The sequence below is a fragment of the Triturus cristatus genome, chromosome 3_1 (genome assembly GCF_964204655.1).
Source record: "Triturus cristatus chromosome 3_1, aTriCri1.1, whole genome shotgun sequence".
Classification (NCBI taxonomy): Eukaryota; Metazoa; Chordata; class Amphibia; order Caudata; family Salamandridae; genus Triturus; species Triturus cristatus.
The window spans coordinates 553,369,014-553,392,875 of NC_140583.1; the positions used below are offsets into that span (position 1 = coordinate 553,369,014).

The 23,862-nt window shown below is 42.3% G+C and overlaps 1 protein-coding gene across 1 annotated transcript in view; it reads right to left on the reverse strand.

Annotated features, from left to right (window-relative positions):
- Positions 1-23,862, reverse strand: part of AGBL1 (AGBL carboxypeptidase 1) — a 3,971,795-nt gene that overhangs the window by 858,430 nt on the left and 3,089,503 nt on the right. Inside the window, exon 22 of the mRNA XM_085644473.1 lies at positions 11,916-12,076. Coding sequence (XP_085500599.1) covers positions 11,916-12,076 — 161 coding nt within the window. The remainder of the gene's footprint in view (positions 1-11,915; positions 12,077-23,862) is intronic.

Genomic DNA, 23,862 nt, shown 5'->3' on the forward strand with positions numbered 1-23,862 from the left:
GACAGCCGTTCCATGTCGGGCAGGCCGAACCAGCTGTCCGAATTGTTCATCATAATCGCTCGCTCAGAAACCCTTTCCATTGAGCTGCACAATTCAGCTCCGAAAGACTCGGGTTGTCCAAATGTGTTTCAGAACTGAATTGGGCAGCCTGAACGGTTTCCGGGCATCGTAATCGGTTGGTTGGAAATGTGTACGATACGGTCAGAAACATAGGTTCCGAATCAGATTCTGAGATTCCGAATCCCATTCAGAGCCTTTCCGAATGACATCGTAATCTGCCCCTTAGTGTGGATGTGGCAGCCACAGCAGTTACTGGCCCCACAATATTTAAAGGTTTGACTGGAAATCTGCAGCCCTGGTAATTTTCATCCAGTGACTCTAGCTGTTGAAAGCAGCTACAATCCCTAGGTAAAATCCGGGAAAATGTTAAATTACAGGCGAAATCAAAAACAGTTTTACTGCTGAATACCTCATTTACAAGGGGAACCTCATGATTCACCGGGATATACCAACCCCAATGGATTTAGCGGGTACCCCAGGTATGGGCCATTCCAGGGAATGGACCTAATGGAGTAAAATTTAGGGCATTTTTGATCAGCCCACCATCATGTAGTTTCCCGTATTACCATAAACATCACAATACTAAGTTGATGAAGAAACAGAGAGAATGGTGCCATAAACTGCCTAGGAGAGTACTCAGGTTTTCCTTCTTAAGGATAGTCTGCAGGTCTATATTGAGCCATTGAAATTTATCAACATGGAGATGGTTATTCTAATTGTTTTTTCACATCTGTGCCTAAAAACAGTAACAATCAATGATCAGGTGCGGCCGGCACAGGTAAGAGTGGTGGGGGGATGGGGCTGGCAGGGCAGGGCCGGGTTAGGGTGGTTGGGGGGTAAGTCAACAGATGACGGGATAGGTCAAATTAAATAAAAAAATAATAAAATCACTTACTTTGCACTCACCGCAGCTTCGACTCAGAGGATTTGCCAACATCGAAGCAGGATAAGGTGTTGCACCATGGGAGCGCCATTTGTCAAACATTTTATAGAGCTTTACCAGGCAGTGCATATGATAAGGTGGTACGTGGTGAAGGTGACCAAATTGGACTCCAGAGGATGAAATGTGAATGAAATGCTAAATCTCAAAGAATGCAGATGAATAGATTTCCTCAAAAGAATGACTTATGGACTGAATGATGTTTGTAAGCTGAGATCAGTTACTGCCACCTTGAGCAAAGTGAAAAGATTATGTGAAGTATCCAGTGATGAACAGCTGCAGGTTTCCACTGTGTAGGATATAACAATGTATACAGATATCGTAGGGTATGTCTGCTACTTGTATCTCATGCTCGAAATTTGTATCTTGGTTGTACATGTGCTACTCTTTTCTGTAACACTTTCATAAACTGAGGTATATATGAAAATAGTTACTCAGAGGCTCTGAATAGTTGCTGTATCACTTTTCATGATGAAGGGGACACTTTTCTATATTGCTGAGTACAAACAATTATATGTCATGTTTTGACACAAGTGGATGTAGGCATTTGCCTCATCGATGTACATGTTGGAGTAATTACTGGGTATGCTTCCCACAGGCCAATTAAGTGTATATTTAGGTATGAACACAGTTGTGTAAATGATGGTCACATGAACTAGATATCTACACCCATAAGGTATGTCATGAGACCACTTACATATAGTGATTAAAATTGAGGTGGTGAGGGGGTGTGAACCACTAGCAGAGATGCTTTTCCCTCTGGAAAGCCCTTTACTAGAATAGTGTTAGAATGGCCACTGCTGTTCCCATCATTTGGAATGCATTTGTGTAGAAGGAGTAATCAGCACTGGGTACAGAGTGAGCATGCATGTACCTGACTCAAGATGGCCACCAAGGTAGAGGGTCTAGTTGTTTTCTTAGCTCAAGTTCTTTACTGCCCAGCTACCCCATGTCTATTGAAATTCAATTGTTTGGAACGCTGAGATGCTTTGAGCTTGAGGTGTTCTATACCCAATTTGGTTGAAGATAACACTAAGACTTTGTTTGAATAGCTGGGGAGGTAAGAACATTTGGGGTGAAAATTTCCATAGAGGCCCCTCAGATTATGTATAATATACAAACACTGGGGAAGCCCGAAGCCCGCTAATAAGAGAAGTGTTTGACATGTATGGGATATTTATGAGACCGATTTGGAGAAAATAAGGAGACCGCCGTGACCAGTCCCGGAGTATAAACACGGGGACAGAGGCATGTGGCCCCAAACCAGGCAGATAATATGAGGTGATCCTCTATGGGACATTCTTTTCTTAATATGAACCCCTTGAGACAATGGCACTCTCACAGATTTGTTGAGAAGGCGTTGTGGCGAGTCGCAGAGCACTTGCTGAGGACATTGTTCATTTGTGATTATCGGTTGACTTACATAAACTGGGTGATTCAGGGTGCATGGAACATAAGCTGTAGCGATTTTTTCAATCACCTGTCTGCTTCTCTTGAGACATTTTAAACAGATGTACAAAGTACATAAAGAATAAGAGGGAGTTACACAATACGTGTGCCCTTGACTGTTTGCAAGCTGGTCCACCTGGAAGTGACATAAGGTGATGCATATGCGTTGATTTTATTACATAAAAAAGGAACACTGACATCATTGAATTAGACCTCTATATAGGTAAGTCACCTACCATTGAGAGGTATGCATTTTTACTAACATTATTGTGTGTTTTAAGTAAGAAAAATGCCCATGAGGTTAATTGACATTGTAATAAATTACTTATTTGGTGCTGGGTCAGACGGAGTTCTAGTCCTGAGGAGACCCACTATTATTTGCAACAATTATGTTTTCTGAAACAGCATTCATGCTGGGCTTATAAGTTTGATACATGAATATCTACATTGTATATATGTATCATATGTTAACTATTGCACTTATGAGCACTGCATCATCTGTACTTTATTAACATATTGTTTAGCACCATTGATTAGCAAAAATAAAATTGTGATTCTTGTGCATTATCAAAAATATTGGCATGCATTCTTACCTCATGGGACGACTAGCGTTAGTCCCAAAGAACCATTTATTCTTTGATTGAAATTAACATATCACAAACTTTACCCTTGTAATGCACATTATGGCGCCCTTTCAACTGTTCTCAAACCTGATTTTGCTTGCCATGATGTGTGGTTGTTAGTTTGGATATGTATGCTGGGTGACTGTATCAACTACAATGAGTTTGTGAGGATACTTCTTGGTGTTTGATGGGTGAGGAAGATGGCTATACTAATTTGATTGATCATCTTATGGATCAGCAGTTATGTCAATTTGCCTGGCAGATGTGTATGCGTGAGTAGAGCAATTGGTGTATGAAGGGGTCAGATGCAGATATATTATTGAACTTCTAATTTTATCCGATCAACCCCCACTAAAAAGTGAACCACAATAAGTATTCAATCCAAGTCCATTCCGAATATAATTACCCCGGTTCTGATCCTATGGGTTGTTTGTTGTGAGCGGTAATTAGGGTCAGGCATTAATATTCGTTCATCTATTTCTAAACTTTGCGGTCAATTTGTGAGCATTTACAACATTGTCTCAACTACCATTGTATCGCTTAGCTATCTCAGGTAAGTGTTTGTGTTTTACTATTATACAACATCCCCATGTGAGGTTTAGTACGGACGTGATTCTTTGTATTATTGTTAATAGCGTCGTACCCGCGTGCTTGAGTATACCCCCATGCTAGAGTGTACCCCCATGCTTGAGTGTACCCGCATGCTTGAGTGTACCCGCATCTTTGAGTGTACCCGCATGCTTGAGTGTACCCAATTGTCTGTGTCTCAGTGTGCACGAGACTGAATGCGGTAGTAGTTCTTAAAGTCTATTAATGGGTGTGTGCAATTGTGAAATTTCTTAAAAATATATATAAACATAAATGTCTTTCTCAGCTTTATCCAGTCTGAATCTTCCTGGAATGTCACATTTTAGTAGCTCTTGATTTATGCATGAGCGGGGAAACGACAGGCTTGAGTGCTTTCATTTAATGGCGCGCTGAGTGCTTGTCAAATGGCGTTCTGGCACTTATGCATACGAAACACATGGTAATTACCCTGTTTATATGCATGTATGTACACATAGGCATGACTGATAGTTGAAAATGGCCTCATTGTTTTCGCTTTCTTCGCCTGTTCACCTATAAAAAGACTCAAATAAGGCGGTAAATATGGCTTGTTGTGTCAAAAACAGGTGGTGTTAATGGCCATTTAGTGCTTTGATATAGGGAGGGGCTTGCAACCTACCTTAAATAATCATCATATTTCTACGGCGCAACACCTTCTGTTTTGCCTCACTATGGAAACATTTCTTAAGATCCGCCGGCATTTCCATAGCAATAAGGTTTGTTTTGTGATAAAATGTTCAGCAGCAGGAGAAGCTCCGTGATTTGTTTTGCTTTTCGATGCAGCACCTTCTGTTCCAATGAGGGGACGGAGCAGCTGTTCTTACCATCCGTCAACACATCTCACCCCGACCCGTAGTAGAGACACTTCCCTTTATAATAGATGCTAATGTACCGCAAGCTACCTTAGGGATGGTTACATCCGAATTTACCTGAATATTATGCCTATAAATGCAACTATTTTTGTGGACCAAATTCACACAGCCATCAGTGAGCTTTGCATTTAAATAGCAGAGTATAATTCGCATTTTAAGGCATCATTCGTGTTTAGTTCCAGTTCAGATACTTCAAAAAAAGATAGGAAGAGGCAGGATAGCAGCAGCAGTCCGTGGAGGGAGTTCCGCGGGGCGGGGGAGGGGCAGGGTGGGGTGTACTAAACACCGGAATATGGATAATTGGAGGTAAGTAAACAATTAAATAAATAAAACGAATTTCGTAGCGCGCGCTGCACCGCATTTTGTGATACAGGGCGCGCTACGAAATTCGTTTTATTTATTTAATTGATTACTTAGCTCCAATTATCCATGTTCCGGTGTTTAGTACCCGCCACCCTGCCCCTCCCCGACCTACCTTCCACCCCACGGAACTCCCACCACGGACCGCTGCTGCAGGATAGATACGGGTCTAGAAGTGAGAACGATGGTGGAGAACGAAGCAGATACTGAGGGGGAGATTTACTACGATTTTGCTCCTTATTTGCCTCACAAACGTAACGCAAAACAGCGAAAAATCGTTTTGCATTACTTTGCGCCATGGTGGCGTGCCAAGGGTGGTGCATTGTTGTTCCCATGCAACCACCCCCAGCTTCTCATGCTAAACCCAATTTACTAAACATACTAGATGGGGTTTAGAATGAGAAAACTGCACCCTTTTAAACTAGGTGCAAGGAAGGAGAAAGGGGGAGGCGAGACCCATATCTTTGAAAATATGGCAGTCACCTGCTCCTTCCCTGTCATGCAACGCAGTGCAGCCTCGCGGAAGGCTGGGCTGCATTGAGTGGATATTTGGTAAATCTCCCCCCCCCCAATTTTGATCCAATGACACCACAGGGCCTGCTTTTACAGCAGGATTTTTGTTAGATCGTAGAGGCAGCACATGCAATTCAGAAATTAATTACATGGTCTCCATGGATGGCGTTATCAGAGATTATCAACTCCTCTGCACCTGTTTGATGTTTTAATGGACACTGCAGCTAAACACCTCAGTCACTTAATATTCTTGGCCATGAAGCATATTGGAGGCAGAGAACGACTGATTGAGGCTCAATCAGCTGGGCTCATGGGTTTGTCCTAGTCAACCCCAAGGAGATATTCAATGATACTGTGGTGATATTTGAAAACTGGTACAACTTCTAAGTGCCCTGCCCCTGACATGCCCCCACGTTTTTGCACTCTATGGCCATGATGCACGTCTGGTGCATTTCCCGTTGATCCTGCCACCCTGAAAGTATACAATTGTGGTTTTCGTTTTACCCTTTGTTGTATTTTCCCCGACATCTGCCAATGTGCAACCATCAGGTGGAAGGTAGGACAGTGGATCAAGTGGGAATGGGAAAAGCAAGAAGCCACTCGTGCATAATAAGTCAGAGAAACAGGGAACTTCATAGGAACAGAGTACAGACTGAAACGGTTAGTGAGTTTAAGAGGCACGGGGCAAAATCCACTGAAAAATGAAGGAGATATTTTCTAACCCTTCAAGAAGCAGGAGAAAACCCTACAGGGGATTAAAGATAGGAGAAGAACACTCTATTGGAAGGAAAATTCAGTAAAGGGGGCAATGACTACAAGTAGGTAGTCTCTAAAGAGAAGATGAAACCTCCTTCAAAGAACAGCTTTTCTCCTCTATAAGATGATGGTCAGTTGAGCAAATACAGTGCTTTAGTATCCCAGTAGCAGAAGCACCACAGAATCAGGCCTGAAGCAGAAACACGGTTAGACTTAACCAGCACCATCCTCCCATCTTACGAGGTTACTTTATTCCTTTTCTACTTTGTTCATGGCGACCATATAAAGGTAGGCTAATGACCACCAGTTTTATTGTAGAGTTAAGGAATGCCGAACACAGGGTCCAGGCAAACGGCGAGTGCTTTCTATTAGAGGTAATTTCATTGTCAGGGTGGATATCATCCTAGGCACCTTGAACCAGGACAATACATGGACTTTCTACCATGGTCAGGCTTATTTGTTGTCACTACCTTCGGGTATAATGCGCCCATAAGATTCCATCATTTCTAAACTGGCCCGGATTGGCGCGTCTAGGAACCAGGCATTTTTTCTGGTAGTCTCTCTGGGTAGAGCCAGTTTTACTACTGGCAAGGATCGCTCTTGTTGCTGGTGACAGGCTTGTTCTGTTTTCGTTGACAGCACGCTTTAAAAATAAATAATGCAACACCAATGGTTTTAAAGTGTGCCTCAAAACTATTTGTTTTTGCATTTGAGTACCTGTCTCCTGCAGGGTCACCACCAGCAGCACTGACCTCAGGTTTTTGGGAGGGACGGGGACCTGCTGTTGCTTGACTAGGAGACTCGAATACATATATGAAAAGGACTCTTCAAAATTCAAAACAGAGTCTTGCTCCATGATATGATCTTTGCATCACACTTCAGTCTAGTATATTAAACCATACCATTGCATTGAATGGCAAGATAGATAGTAGTAGTTTAACGTGATATTTCAATCACAATGTTAAGATCACAGCCTTAAATCTTTTCTGAAATCATAAAAAGAAGCATAACGAGAGCTGAAGTGGGCTCCCCCTTAACTTCTGAGCTTCTCATGACGTTGCTACTCACTGTGCGATGGCTGCTACAATATCTATGATGCAGACCAGAGGGAGAGTGTTTACTAGCTATTTGGAGGGAAAGATGGTATTGGGAAAAAACTTCTTCAAAATCGGTCCCCCGAGTGGGCAATATGGGTCCGCGTTAGTAGCATGTGGTGCTGGTGACGTGAAGTTTATAGGCTCTGTGCATAAACCCTTCCATTTAAAATGTTCACGTTTAAAGTTGACATCTTTTTAAACAGAGACTTTTAGCACACATTTGCTTGCACGCCCATATGAAATGGTGTATTCTGAAAAGATTTGCTTACTAATATATTTCTGCATAGGCACATTCTCATACCATAGAACATTATGTACAAGAACTAGGTACACTGCACAAATTTCCTTGTTTGTTGTCTGGGTGGGTAAAATCAACAATGGCAACTGGACCAGAGCTCAGGCACAGAACAAATGGGCCCAGTTTTAATATATAGGCTGCACTAAGCCTTTGTTATGCAGAGGAGCATTTCAAAGGATTGTCGTAGAAACTCCAAGCCTGAATTCTAGGCCAGCTGGATCCCATCACTATACAGAGAGTTGCAGCGGCCTGCTCTACACCAAGGCAGGATACCAGATGATACATGCATACAGGTAAATGAGCAGTTAGACCACTCTAAGGTATCTGGAAGAATCCAATTGCTTCAATAAATGTTTGAAATGCCAATTTGTGTATATCTTGTGTATCTCTCTGGACATGCCTGAGATAGCAACGAAAGTGTATATCTGGTTCCATGATTTCCATGGGGGAATTAGGGTTGTCATGTTCTGAGGTTGCAGACACCTAAGGTTTATGGTCAAGATGGCACACTGCGAGCTAGCCAGGAAATAGGTCAACATATTCTGATGGCATGAGAGGACTCAGTCCCCATAGTTTTGATGCTTATGTTGCTCAAATGCACAGTCTTACTGAATTAGTAGGAACCATATTGGTTTATCACAAAAAGACAAACAAACCTTCTGACTTTTGATTGCATTAAAGACATGCATTCCGTTTGCAGGTATCGTTGAGCATTATAAAGCCACACCATAATTCAACATAAGATAGTGATATCAATAAATATCCAGTATTTTTTATTAATTTAATGCTGGCACTTCCTTTGGAATGTGTGCTCTTGTTTTGTAGGAGAAAAGGCTGCCTGATAATGTACAGTCCCTTCCGCCAAAGCTTTTAAGCATTGCTGTGGGTCTGCTTTTCAGTGAATAACATACTCTTGAATATTGCAAAGATTAAAATCATATGTTCTGTGCAGGTAGAGGTCCGCTGTTAATTTTCTAAGGCTATTTGGACTTTGGAAAATTTGTATAAGTATGTAAATATTCAACTAATAGTCTTTCAATGATACTTCAAATAAAGCAGGCTGGGAAGGAAATGGTAGCTAACTATATTACTTTTTATGTCTAGACATAATCCCATGACAATGGGCCTACTCCGTAATTGAAACTGGTTGCATAGTGGGGAAAATCTAAGAGCACTTACCAAGATGAAGGAACATCAGAGATGCGGGTCAAATGATTCAAGCTTCTTTTATATGTTCACAGAACCCCTAATGATATGAGCAAGGTGGGAAAGTGATCTTGACTCATCAGAATTATCCACACAGAAACTTGGAAACAAGAGTGACACTTGTGACATACATGATGAAGGATTTGTTGGATCCGGTCAACCTTCGCTTTGCCTTATTAAGGATGTGCCACGTCAAAGGTGTTATATCATTAGATGTTCTTTCGAGGTGCACAACATTCAGTGATGTGTTCATGGTCATGCATCTATTTTTCCATCCATCATGTTAAGAATTTTCGTAGTGTGTATGTTAAATATATTTTATGCAGATCTACACTTGTGACCATCAAACATCCCAAATATCCAATGATTCTCAAAAAACCCACAGTACACCGAGCTATATATAGATATGACAACATCAAGATGAAGTTCTGTCTTTTGCTAGGCAAGTAGATTTCTGCAGCGGTCATATATTTTTATTAGTAATACCTATACTTCCTGAGAAAGCATTATGTTTCTTGAATAATGCATACAGACATGTAGTGGCGTACAACATATGAAATAATACGAGTACATTCCTTAGCAAATCTCATAGGTATATTAGCTATGATAAAAATCTTAAGTACTCCAGGTTACCAGAAGGTAGATAAGTGGGAAGAGGAAACACATGAATAGATAAGAAGGGTGACAAAAGAGAGCAAGAAAATGCCTCTAAAAAAGGAAAAATAAGACCCTCGTGGCTCTACACTAAAGTGATATGCATTTCTTAAATCTTACTCATCAAATTATGAAACCTTTACCTAAAATCGTAAACATAGTAACACTCTTTGGACTCGTGAAATAAGCAACCCCAGGAAGAGCAGCCACCACAAACCAGATCGTTTTAACAAAAGACATGGTGATGAAATACAGCCAGATTGTCTAGATTACACCAAGGTAGGTCTACTTTGATTACACTTGTGCCAGTGAAACCCTGTAGCACTATGACTAATTGAAGCATGCAAAAACGTGGACTGTCCGGTCGGTCAGTTTACATTACTTTTGCGCTTATTAGACAGTGCACATGCTGTTGAGCATTGGTACAGTTGCAAGTGCCAAAACCACAATCCAAAACTATTGGTGCACAATTGTCCGAAATCGATGTGATATAGAAATATTGGTGCATACATTCATGACACAAATGCAACCACCATTATTTGGATCATACTTAGTTCACAGGTCGCTGAAGACTTTAATTTGCATGCCCATCTTTTGTTGAGGTAGAATCCAATATGCACATTTAAATGACCCTTGACCATCATCAGGTTTCATCGATAACTGAATTACATTTTCAAGTCATTGTAGTAGTTTTAAGTGCTAGACCAACTAATATATTCAGCCAGACACTTATATGTTTATCTGCTTTAGTCACAACATCCGCATTACCTTATCATTGTGATGGTGGACAACCTATCAATAAAGTATCACATGATTTTTGACTAACAGTAAACCAAAAGGTCTGCACAGACAAACGAACTTTCAGGCCACTAATGTTCTTCTCTTCTTTGTTGTGCAACAACCATCCTTCTATATGGATTTTAAAGTGGACATCTGATTTGGCGAAGAGGGCACACTTTTTACAATCATAAACAAAGCCAACAGCAGAAGAGGCATGTACAGGGGAACAGCAATGAGGAGCAGTGGCCGACGGCCATGTTTGTTGTGTTCTGGTTCCAAATAGGAATATTGAAATAGGGGAAAAGTGGAGGATTGGAGTGATGAAAAGGCCACACTAACAGCAAGTGGTGGGAGGAAAAAAGATCAAGGGGCAGGGGAGTGAAATGCGGGAGAGAGTGAGGGCAGAAAGTAAGCCACAGCGATAGTGAAGGGGGCAGAGAAAAGAGAAAGGGCGTGTTCCTCCAAAAAGCACAAAAAGTAAAATGCCACCAAAATATTAAGGAAAAGGAATGTCCTGCCATTAGCAGCAGGAGTACTCGTCCATTGAAAAACCATAGTAAACCAGAAATAGTCGAGGGTTGGGACAAACAAAAGAATAGGGAGGCATGGTGTCCAATGAGAAGCAGGGAGCAGCTATTGAGAAGAAAGAGTGCTATAGACAAGAAAGCTAATGAATCATGAAAAGTGGGCAAACCCAGATTCCTTCCTAAGAATATGCTAAAGTAGGGGCTCCAACCTATTCAGTAATAAGAGCTGTTTATGTCCAATGAAAAGTGTGCCGAGCTAATACTATTTTGTAACAGTGACCACATCAGACAAGAGTAGATAAGTGGACATTATTTATATGATTACCAGTAGTGATCACCTCACTGCATCAGGTACTGTTGCCAGCGTTAATTAAACGAATGCTTCGTCAATATGGAATGTCTATACATGGGTAACTTATAATAGCCTTAGTTAATAATACTGGTAGTAACTCTTCACAACAACACATTTGTCACATATTTGTGTCCCAAATGCACACTTTTCAATTTTGGAAAGCATATATTAATTGAACCATAAAAACGCTTCCAATTTAGTAGGCTGAGCTGCACACACACGCACACACACAGGAGAGATACTTGTAGGTAGCTGTAGCTCACACGCTACTAATATTGTATACAATGCTGCTGTAATGAGACATTAAAAGATAAATCAGGATAGCTATCAATGTTGCCAATGAAGGGAGCCCTTGTTAAAGTAGGAGTCGTGACCCACTTAATCCAAGAAGAACTCTATGATAGAAGAGTCCTAGTTCAGATTAGTAAGGAGGCAATAAATAAAGTTATTGTGTGAAATGCCATGCAATTCTGACTCCAGTTTAAACCAAGGCCAAGAATTCTGATTTCAGACTGTAGGAGAAGTAGGGGGTACTCGTGTGTGGTCGATCATGTCAAAGGTAGCAATAATAGCCAATAAAATAAGAGCACCAAACATATGTTCTCCAAATTGCTGGGCAGTTTGTCAATGGCAGTTACTACCAACATTTCAATGCGCAGGTCTGGAAAGAAGCCATTCTGAATTGGGGATGTGCGGTATTGGAAACATCCAATGGGGAGAAGCTTATAGAAATAAACACACTCTTATGCCAAAGAAAACTTTGAAATAAAAATAAAAATTGTCAATGGACCAAGGATTGAGTAAGCATTAAATTGAACTTACCTGGTTGACTGTAGGGCTGCTGTTTCCTCCCCCAGATCCAAAAGAGCATCTACCTGTGCAGCCAATTTGGGGTTGAAGTTCAAGGACTTATGTAGCACAAGAAGTGCCTGGCAAAATTTCAAACCCATTTCTTCTAGTTCCCTTGTGCCAATCTGCAAGCCCTGAAATTAGAAGCATGTTACACATTACTTCTACACATTGTTTTCTTTCTCCAATATTGTAAATGACAATGAAAAACAGACTATTCAGCAGCATAATGACTAATTAGGCTCTGAAACAAAACAATTGTGTGTGGCAGCATGCAAAATACAAAAGAGACAGTAAAATATACAAGCAATACTTACCATTAGAATGTACGAAAACATAAAGGCCCTATAAAGGTCTGGCATTAGCCAAGACCTTTTGATTTTACTAAAATAATATGTATAATATACTTACTTAATGGGGAATTTCAGCCACTCCTCTGAAGAGGAGTGGCTGAAATTCCCCATTCCCCATTGTCATTCACATGTTTGCTTCCGCCCACTGCAGCATACAGCATGGGGCAATGTCAGCCTAATTCAGCCCTTGAATTTTGCTCTTTATCAAGGTGGACGTCCGCACACAAGGTAGATTCCTCAGTGTCAGTGTTTTGTTTTTAATTTATCATTTCTTTAGTAATGCCTTATGTGACAGCAAGACACATTTGAAGTGATCAAAGGGGACATTTCAGCTTTATCAGTTTGTCTCACCTGTCAGTGCATTTGTAAATTCCTTTTGCAATGTCCTTTCTTTACCAGACTGCTGCTGTTTCACAGTCTACAATATTGTGTTCCTGGACTTGGTTTCACAAATGGTTCCGAGGAAGAAAACCAAACTGTATTGTGTTTAATTTGCAGTCCGATTAAGACATTTTTATTTAAACACGGGTAGGGTGTAATTCGGGTTTTAGTATCCAATATTTTATACTACAAACCCTTTTTCGTTCCATCCTCTTTCTTTTTGCCTACTTTCCTTTTCCTTTCCATCTTTCTTTTTGTGCCTCTGTTCTTTTGGCCCTTTCTTTTTTGCTTTTTCTTTCTTTCCTTCTTTCTTCCTATTTGCCTTCTTTCCTTTTCCCTTTTTCATTCTTTCCTTTTTTCTTTATTACCTTGTTACTTTCCTCTTTTCTTTCTTTGCTTATTTCTTGTTTCCTTTTTTCCTTTTTCTTTTCCTCGTTCCCTCTTTCTTTGTTTCCTTTTTGCCCTCTTTCCTTGTTTCCTTCCTTCTTTCACTCTCCCTTTCTTTTTGCCTTCATTCCCTTTTCTTTGCATCTTTCATTTATCTCTCCTTGTTTCCTTCTTTCTTTCTTGCCTTCTTTGCGTACTTCTTTCTTTCTTTTTTTGCTCTCTTGCCTTTTTTCTTTCTTTCTTTCTTTCTTTCTTTCTTTCTTTCTTTCCTTCTTTCCCTTCCTTTTTTTGTGTCTTTTTTGTGTTTTTTTCCTTATTTCTTTCTTGTTTGCATTCGTTCCTTCTTTTTCTTTTTTGCCTTCATTCCTTTTTTGTTCCTTCTTCCCTCCATTTTTGCTTTCTTTCTTTTTGTCTTCTTTCCTTCTTTCTTCCTTGTTTTCTTTCTTTTTCACTTTCTTTCCTACATTCTTGCCTTCTTACTTTTATCATTGACTGTGAGTTACATCATGTTCCCTTTCACAATTGTAATGTGTACTTCCCAGAGACCAGAACAACATTTTCGCTTTTGGCCAGTTTGGTTTCTTTCTTTGTTTTTTCTAGATTAGAAAAATCAGTGGCTTGCTGACTAGTAATGTTTTGCAAAACTATGACAAAACAAAGCAAGAATTGCCAAAAAGCAGGCTAACAATGCTAGACCTATTGGTTTTGTCAACATTTGTCTTAATGTGTGTTGGGGTACTCTCCATTGCATACATGGGAGTAGAGCTGAGCAATGGGCTTCATTGATGGGTTTCTCTAGCTAGTGGAGCACATCGCTGAGCTACTCTTTCTGGGCTGAACCACAGGAATAGTCCATAAAAAGGCAGATTGTTCCCTGAATTTGTTGTGAGGCATCACAGAAACATTGCATGCAGTTGTTTAGCAGCTCATGTTCAAACTAACTTTTTGCAGGTCTAAATGTGGAATTTGTATATAAGGGAGGGAAACACAAGAGAAGGCAGGCTTACCAAATGCCCCAATTACAAATTATCAAACAGCTCTATGAGGCAGTCTCTTCTTCCATCAGGAACTTGGGCGGAAATTGCACAGGCCAAGTAATCCATTTTCCACCATCCTGAGCTCAGAGTATTTCCTTTATGTAGTTACTTTACATTTAGAGTTGCCACTAAGAAGGAAGAAATACTGCCCAAACTGTCCCGGTAAGACCATTTTGTTTTCCACACTACCGCAGAGTGTGCAAAGAGATAGACTTGTTGCTGATTGAACTTACCTGGGGAGCAGGTAGGCATAGAGTAGCAAAGGCTAAGTTGCACCAGTCTACATTTGAAAGGGGATGGTGGCACTCGACGTTGAGGCTTATTAACTAGCGGCCCAGCTCTAGTGGTTCAACCAGTAGCTCTATTCACTGTTGCACCCTGGAAGAGGTGCTCATGGCAGAATCCAGAATCTCCATGTATTTCTTCAGATCCTCATGGGACCCTGACGCCCCATTTTAGGAGGAAGCCATTAAATTGCAGGTGGCCCGGCGTTGCTGACAGCGGTGCCTGCAGTATACCATTGCCCACCTACCTTACTCTCCAGACATTCCGTTACGGAGATTAGAGGTCGATAACGGGAACACAGAGTGGATTGATGAAATAGTAAACATATGGCATCATCTGGATTGGAGACCTTTATAGAAACGGGAGCTGCTGGCATTTGATGATCTCTTTGGAAGCATTTGAGCTACCCCGGGGGCAGTTCTTGCTGCATTCAGCAGTGGTGGCGACAATACGGAACTACTGAGGAAAGGGAACAGCAGAACTTTCAACTCATCAATGTAGTCGGCCCTCTACACAAAATGGCAAGATTCGAGCGGTCAATAACCTATGTTAAGCACTGCGGGCAGCAATCATTACCCAATTAGTGGAGTTGAACAAAAATGGGAAGAAGACATCACACTCCTGCTCATAGATGCAGATTGCACCACAATAGCAGCTAAAACACATACAATTTCACATAATGTCAAATTTAAGTTAATAAATATCTAGTTCCTGCACAGGGCATACTTTACCCTGGGGAACATCATGAAAATATTTGGAACACTTGAAGTAACTTGCCCCATATGCAGAGAACGTGGTACTGAGATGCTCCATATGGTGTGGGCCTGTCCTGCTCTACTTGAATTCTGAGAGGGGATGATAGAGTGAATTAACGAGGTTACAGACAGAGAGATCCCCTGCACTTATCTAGCGTGTCTGCTGGGGAGATTCCAACTGCCATCCGAATACAAAGGGACCACTATATTCATGAACCTAACCCTGATTATCACAAAATGAGTGATTATGATGCAATGGAAGGCCGCCGGAAGCCCCAAGGTGTGAAAGGGGAGAGAGGTCCTCCTATTGTGGCGGGATACTACAGCGCAGTTCTGTTTCAGGAGGTGAGAAGGGGTCACAGTTCGAGAGACAAAGCCAGGGCCTGGGACAGCTTGGTAGAATGTTTGAAAGAACTTAAACTAGATCCCCCTGACAGTTCCCTGATATCTACACATGACTCAGAGGTAGCCTTCAACTAGATGGGCACAAATACAAGATATTGTGGGTTACACTCTCCTATGATCCGGAATGAGTAGTGACACTCCACTGTGCGAAAGAGATAAACTTTAATACACCGTAGACTTTGACACGAGGCAGGGGATGGGAGGGAAGGGGTTGTTTACCAGTTAAAACCATGTACAAACCCTTGTTTCTAAATTCTGCTGGCTGTAACCAAACTGACATGAAAGTACAATAAACATCATATTTGTGCATGTCATGTGGTGTTCCGACTCAAATTGTTCAAGTATACCAATGTAAAATTGCAATAAAACTTTGCTTTATAAAACACAAAAGCAGTATTTTTCTGGTAGCGCAACCTGCAGTGGCTGATCTGTTGTACTCCAACTGTTACTAATTTATTATTCTTGAAACTGTTTAAAATGGCCAATTGTAAGGCTTAGCCAGAAATTCACAAAGAAGGCGACAACGTAAAATTGCAGAAACTAAAGGGCATATATATCAATATGTGACACAGTGCAGCAAGCCACTTTGCTGCACTGTGTTGTGTGACAGGGAAAGGGCAGAACTACACCATATTTGACATCATACAGCACATTTCTGCATTTTCACAGTGCTGGCACACAATGTGCAGCCTAGTGCCAATGCAGGAATGCTTGCACTATGGTGCAAGGGTGCCTACGTTGTAATTACCCAAGGCTTTTTTCCTTTTTGTATGTGGGCTGAAGAATGTACATGTGTGCTAAAGAATGAAGCACAGATAGAAAGAGGGAAAAAAATGAGGAGTAATAAACACATTTCTCCTTGTTATGCCTCACCTGGGGAGGCCAAGCAGTTTTGGCATGTTCCCAGGTCTACCACTTATGGAAAATGTGGGAATGCGTCAAAATCCATGGTGTTGCATTGGAACTCCCACGCACCACCCATGGAACACCTCCCTGGGGCAGCATAACGCAATGCAATGATTTGTGCTGCATTGCGTTACTCTGGATTTATCAAACCACTCGGGCCATGCAAGGTGGCCTTCGTGGCTTGATAAATCACACATAAGGGTTGCATCAGACCTGCACCCCATTGTGTAGTGCAAAAGCGACGCAACCCTGTTATATATATGGCCCTGAGCATATCGGAAAAAGGCAATGGGCCTCATTATGAGGCCCTTGCGCCACCGAAACGTCACTTTTTGTGACATTCATTGGCGCAGGAGCCTGCTCCATATTTAAGAGGCCGCACTAAGTGACTTTCTTTGGCTTAATGCTGCCTTGTAAATATCACTCCCATTAACTGCTTTCTGCGTTAAAGGGGCATGCAATGGGTGTTGCTGCGGGTGTTCACAGTACCATCCATGGCTTTTTAACACTGCCCCAGATTTACACGAAATCATCACTCTGAGTAAGTGCCAAAAACTTATGCAACCATGCAACTTGGTTTTCCTTTTTCTATATGTGCTGCATTCTGCAGCACACATAGAAAGAGGAAAAAGTCTCTTGTGGTTGTTTTTGTGCAGGATGGGATCCCTTCCTACACAAAATTAATCCTCCCCACAATGCAGGCACCGTTGCACCATAGTGCAAAGGTGCCTGCATTTGCACACAGCAGCCCATTGAGCGCAGGCACAGGGGAAAAGGACAGGAATGCGCCGTATCTGATAGATACTATGCATTCCTGCACTTTTCTTTTGCCATAGGGCAGCGCAGAAGTAAGGCCGCAGCGCTGCCTTACGGCAAAACCTCATAAATGCAGCCCTATGTTTTCAACTTCCAATAGGGTATATGACATGAAAGATGTATCACAGAGCTGTTAGCACACATCTCTGGAATTGCCATGCAAAGTGTCAAGAAAATGAGGTGATGTTTGTGAGATGAAATATTTCATTTAAAAAACAGGCCAAATTTAAGTATGAAAATATACACATAGATAAAGAAAAACAAATTGCTATTGAAAAGATTAGAAAATGTTGGGCCCGTATTAATAAATGAGTGCTTACAACACAAAGAAATCCACACCCTTGAATGTGCTGATATATAGCAAAATATATTATGCCTGTGTAATATCACATAGTTTCTAGAATTTCGGGGCATATTTACGAGGAAGTAGCAAAGCGTGGTATTAGCCACCTGGGCTTAAACCTGCACTCCGCCACTTCCAAAACGCAGGACTGCACTGTATTTACAAGTATATGGTGCAGCTCTGCGTTTCCCCATGAGCTAGCACTAATTTTAGCTAGCTAGCGCCAACGCAGACAACCTTGCACCATAGTGCAAGGGTGCCTGCATTGTAGGGGAAGATTGTTTATGTGCTTAATGCAGCACACATAGAAATTGCAAAACATCATTTTTTTTATTGATTGTTTATGTGCAGGATGGGTCACCTTCCTGCACATAAACAATCAATGCCCTTTTGCTGTCTCTATGTGTGCTGCATAACGCAGCACACATAGAAGCAGCAAAAACGAGGAGAAACTCATTTCTCCTCGTTGTGCCTGTTTAAGACGAGATTTCCCCTGGTCTTAATTTTGGTGCTGCCCCATATTTAAGCTGACACTGTAGATATGGGGCAGCATCAAACTGAATGGGTGTTGCAGTGGAACACCCACCGCAGCACCCATTGCCCACCTCTTTCGCCCTAAGTATAGCGTGAAAGGGGGCCTTATTCACAAGGCGGAGTTAAGTCACCTTAAGTTGCTTAATGCTGCCTTGAGAATAAGGCGTAGCACCTATAGCTACCACAACATCAGAAAAGGTGACGGTGTGGTGGCGATGGTGGCTTGTAAATATGCCCCTTTGTGGTATGCTTGTTATACAAAATTTCCAAAATTGTGCCCTTAAGCCACGTCAAAATATTTCAGGTTCGTTCGGATAAACAAAAAAAACCTATCACTGCTGTGGCATCAACATGAACGAGCACTGGGGCATATTTACATTAATGTGACGAAGCGTGTCGTTAAGCCAAGTAGGCTAATGACACGTTTCGTCACTTTAGAAACGCAGTGCTGTACCATATTTACTAGAATATTGTGCAGCTCTGCGTTTCCCAAAGCGCTGGCGCTAACTTTAGCTGCGTAGCGCAATGCAGGCACCTTTGCTCCACAGTGCTAGGGTGCCTATGGAGAGGGGAAGATTGTTTACGTGCAGGAAGAGGGACTTTTCGGCATATAAACAATCATAGGCAATTTGCTGTTTCTATGTGTGCTGAACAAGGCAGCACACCTGGAAACATTCAAAACGAGGAGAAATAAAGCATTTCTCCTCATTTCGCCTGTTTAAGACCAGGTTTTCCCTGGTCTTAACTTTGGCGCTGCCTCCTATTTACGCTGGCCTTGTAAATAGGAGGTATCGTCAAAATCAATGGGTGCTGCGGTGGAATGCCCATCACAACACCAATTGCCCTACCGTTTCATGCTAAATCTAGGGTGAAAGGGTGCCTTATTTACGAGGCAGCGTTAAGCCACATTAAGTGGCTTAACGCTGCCTTGTAAATAAGGGAAGGTCCCTATCTCCATCACAACGCCACTGAAAGTGGGGCTGTGGTGGCAATAGGGGCTTGTAAATATGCCCCACTGATGCAGCTCGTTATAAAATATAGCACTAAACACCAGGGGGCAGATTTACAATAACTGGCGCATCCCTGCATATTAGCAGGGATGCGCCAGTTATTTTGCGTGACTCAAAAAAACCCTTGCGCCGCCATGGATGCGCCGCATTTATAATGCGGCGCACCATGGAGCACGGTTAGACAGATGTGTGACGCATCTGTCGCCGTAAGGGTGACGCAGTGCTGGAGTTGTGTCACAAGCGCGACGCAACTCCAGCACTGCTCAGGGGTGCCCTATACCTTATATGCTGCGTCACTTCTTACACCTGCTTCAAGCAGGCGTAAGGATCTGACTCTGCGGGGACGTAAAAGTGAATCAGTGAAATCTTATAGATTTCCCTGTGACACTTTTACGGGGCTTCCTTGCGAGGGAACGCCCACCCTGCATACATTATACCTGACGCAGGTATAATGTAGCGCAGGGCTTTACAACATGACGCATCTCACTAGATGCGTCACGTTGTAAATATGTCGCATAGTGGCGCATTGTTTACGCCGCAGCTGCGTCACAAATGTGACGCAACAGTGGCGTAAAACTGTCGCAAGGGGCTTGTAAATCTGCCCCCAGATTTCCATTTTGCTAAATTTCCATTAATGTTTCTCAACTTTCATGTAATTGCAGAAAATTACACGAATTTCACACACTCTTAAGAAAGTGACTTGGTTTTACAGAAGAGACCTGGCTTTGGAGTAATGTTGTGGGTGAGAACTATTGGCACATAAGAACATCAGTAACTAGAGCTGCACTTTCTGTTTTACACTGACACATACCTCCACCCTTTCATTTAAAGGGTGGGTTTGAGGACACCAATTGAGGTTTATGCATTCAGGAATCTCACCTACCCATGTCAGGGCACCTTGGTACCTATTTGAAATGCCAAGGTGGGGTGAGAGGGTGCTTCAAAAGCACAGGTGGGTGGTTGTTAATCCCACAGTCAGCATGCTCCAAGAACTCCTGTGGTAAGAGGCACACCATGGAAGTGTGAGGCTTCGCTGTGCTCCACTGTATTTGCAGTGTACATATTCTGTCTAATAGAGTATGTTTTGTATTTTAGAAATTAGGGATAGGTAGTTGATCAAATTAATTTTTACACATGTTGTGCCAGTATGAACGAGCTAATTTCAAAATCGAGGAAAATAATTTAAACATTCATATATACTTTCGTCTTTGAGGTCATAGCCATCAGAACAATGCGATTTCTACGCTGATTGTTCGGATAGTCTTTGAGGACTGCAGCTGTCTCCAGACTGAGACAATATTTGCATGGTCCTGCACATCTCCCTCAGCCCAGTGACGCGTGCATGACAAAGCAGGACGAGGATAACATCCCAGGGGTCAGGGTATCAAGAACAAGGACAGCACAGATTACGTGCTGTTGATTTCGCCTTGTTTTCCAGGATATTCTCAGTGGGGTTGTTGTACATGTGCACGTGGCACACATCAACCCTTTGGGAAACAGGGGTAAAGAGAGCAAGCAAGCTGTGACACTATTGTTTGGAGCTGGGTTAGAACCTGATCTTTTCGTGTAAGCCTTTGAAAACGATATAACTTCTGCAGTCTTCCTTGAATGCACTAGAGCTAATTGTAAAAGAAATGTCCTTCTACAAGTGTATTACTACACATGATTGAAAATAATATGGAAAATACAATTACCCTGCTTAAACCTACACAGCCAGCAACTCTGCACCTGTGACCACAACCTTGTAATTGGCTTGTTTTGATCATTAAGATTGTGAATCAAACATGTTCTATTTGTCTTTAAAAAAATGACCTGGAGACCGGGCCAAGATGGTGACACGACAGTAAGCACACTCTCAATCCTCCTAAATGTAAAGCCATAAAAGCCTTTACCTCCCTGCTGAAAACCTGTAGGAACTATAAGCGGAAGTAAGATGCCAGATAACACAGATTGGACCAGTTGCCGGGCCTGCAGTGATAAGCTGAGGAAGAAGACTGCTGTGGCGGCATAGTTGGGACAGCAAGCAGCACTCAAGAAGACTTTACCCCAGTATAATACCAACTCGGCGACAGACCGTGGGGACAGTGCTAGAACCCTGGGGGATAAAGAAAAGCTTTGTAGGTCGAGCGACTGGGAGAACGTCCCTGGACGGTGAAGCGCTGCAGCTGACCCTAATGAACGAATGAGAACTAGAATGACTGACTGCTGGATCAGCAGTCGTATCAGGAGCTAAGGCAAACTGGATAGCCATCCCACTACTAATGAGCACCCTTGAAGGAAAGTAAAGCAGCCTGGATGTGCCACGGGCTGAACTTGACAGCGCCACTGGAGAAAAGGAGCGGCGTAGAGGAAGGTGTGCCTCACAAGATGGGATGGGCTGACCTTTGAACTCCGAATCAAGGTACCGGTGGACCCCAAGCATGGCTAAGGTTGTGAAATACCATTTAGAAGTCCACTCCCATAAATACTGAGTTGATGAGAGACCCTTGTGCAGCCAAGGCTATGTATTGCATCAATTAAGTACCAAATCCTAAAAAAGGACCGATCCGGATCACAATGCTGATCTGGGATAGCAACGTGGATTGACAGAAAGTAGGCTGCTAGGTTCATACGTGTAACGTGTAGAGTTCACTGACCTCTGCAATAACAAAGGACCAGATCTGGTCTGGGAACAAGGTGTGTGCCAGAATGGTTCTAGCAGAGCTCAACAGCAAACCTGAAAGGGAGAAGAAGTGGAATTAACAGAGCACTGAATGGACTTGCCCCGAGGCAACCAACAGGGAAAACCTTAAACCACAGCTGACACAATAACACGTATGCTCCATGAAGGAACTTAAACATGTCGATCACCACATTGACTCCAAGACATGGCTAAGCAACTGAGCACAACACAGAACATAAATTAATCCCAGGGCATGTATCTTCTTAAACCCTACAGAGACCACAGAAGAACACCTAGACTATGGAAATAATGGCATCCTCCATGGGGGAGAGAAAGTGCAATACTAGGCACCTGTTGGCAAAGCTTACTGCTAGAGATCATTAACCATTCCACAGGAGCAAGATGGGAGAGGCTCACTAAGGAACATAAAGCAGAACTCAGAGATGAACCTATCACCCACCAATATATGGGATCCCTGTTTGAAGGCATCAGAGAAGACATTGAAGGCGTTAGAGCAGACGTAAAGTGGGAGGTTCACAACATGAAATGTCCACAGAAGGGGGCCCCCGAGGCTGATACATAGGCAGGAAGAACAGGGGAAACTTTCGTGCCTGAACAATGGGCTAAAAGTGCTAATCGTCACTAATACAAGTACATATGTACATGAAGGCTGGCCTACTGCAATACAGTGCACAAGTCAATTCGGTTCAAAAGTTTATCAAATTTATTCAATATATATCAAGAAATACAACTATTTGAAAATACAATAATGTTGAACACAAGATAACCCAAGCGCAACCCGACAACTCACACTCACTATCGTTGACACATACCAGTGTATACACATACATGCACAGATAACCTTAAAACTAAGGATTCACAGCATTCTGCCTACTAATATATGTACAAAGATTCAAAGACCCCCTTTGATCCTAAACAGTTAATAACACTGTATAAGTCCACGAAGATCAAATAGGTGGAAACAATAATCATCGGGCCTATAGTGCATTATACCCACCGCCATGTTATCATATACTTTCTCCCCTCTTCGCAGATGTTTTTACCTTCCTCCCTGCTGTTTAGGCCCTAACTTTATCCTTCATGTGTATTTTTGGCACTCCGGCGATCCCCCGGGAGGACCTGAGGGGCCCAGGCTGGGTTCTGGGACTGCTTGTTGTTCCGGATGCATCCCCTGCACTGGAACAAGAGGTTTCCCTTGCTGAATTTAAGCATTCTCTCCCTGGGACCAAGGGCCTCTGTGTTACCCTTGACATCGGTAAGCTTCAGCCATCTGCTGTTCACTATCTTAATTACCTGGGTACCTTCTTTCTTCCTTGCGAGGATTATTTGTGTCTACACCACTTGTGATTTCTTCTTTTTCGGGTTTTGATTTTTATTTATTTTCCGCCTCAGACTTATTGGTGGACTTAGTTCACGCTCGGCTGGAACCCAGGTAGATTCCTTTTGGATGATTCCCATCCTCTGAGGGGTTTGTCCATCCAGTATTAATATTCCTTCACTTTTCATTTTCTATTATCTTTTCACATCTTTTTCTTGGGGTTAACATCACCGGCTTTGACTGCGTGATCTGGTGTGTCACCATTTCCCCTTTTCTCATTTTCATCCCTTTTTTTCTTGGCACTGGCTTTACACGGGCACGTTTCTCTATATCTTTCCTCATGTTAGTACAGATAACCGGACAGTCTTGTTAATTCACGCTTTCTGCTCTCTTTGGATTGTGCACGTCCTCTTTGCTCTTTTGTCCTTTGTTTTTATCCTCCCAGCCTTGAATCTGTGCCTACTTGTTTTATGCGTTGTGCCAACACTGTGCGTATACATGGCACACAGCTATTTAATTTTTATATTTATATTGTGTTTCTGATCTGGTTCCCCAGGCGCTTCCCTTTGTTGCTTGTCTTGTTTCATTGCACCCTCAGGAAGGTGAGACCCATATCGGGGTCACACACCGAAACGCGGGTCGGAGCTGGAAGTCTTACGTTTATTTGGTTTCCCCCTTTCATGCCAAGAAGAATTTGCTTCTTTCAT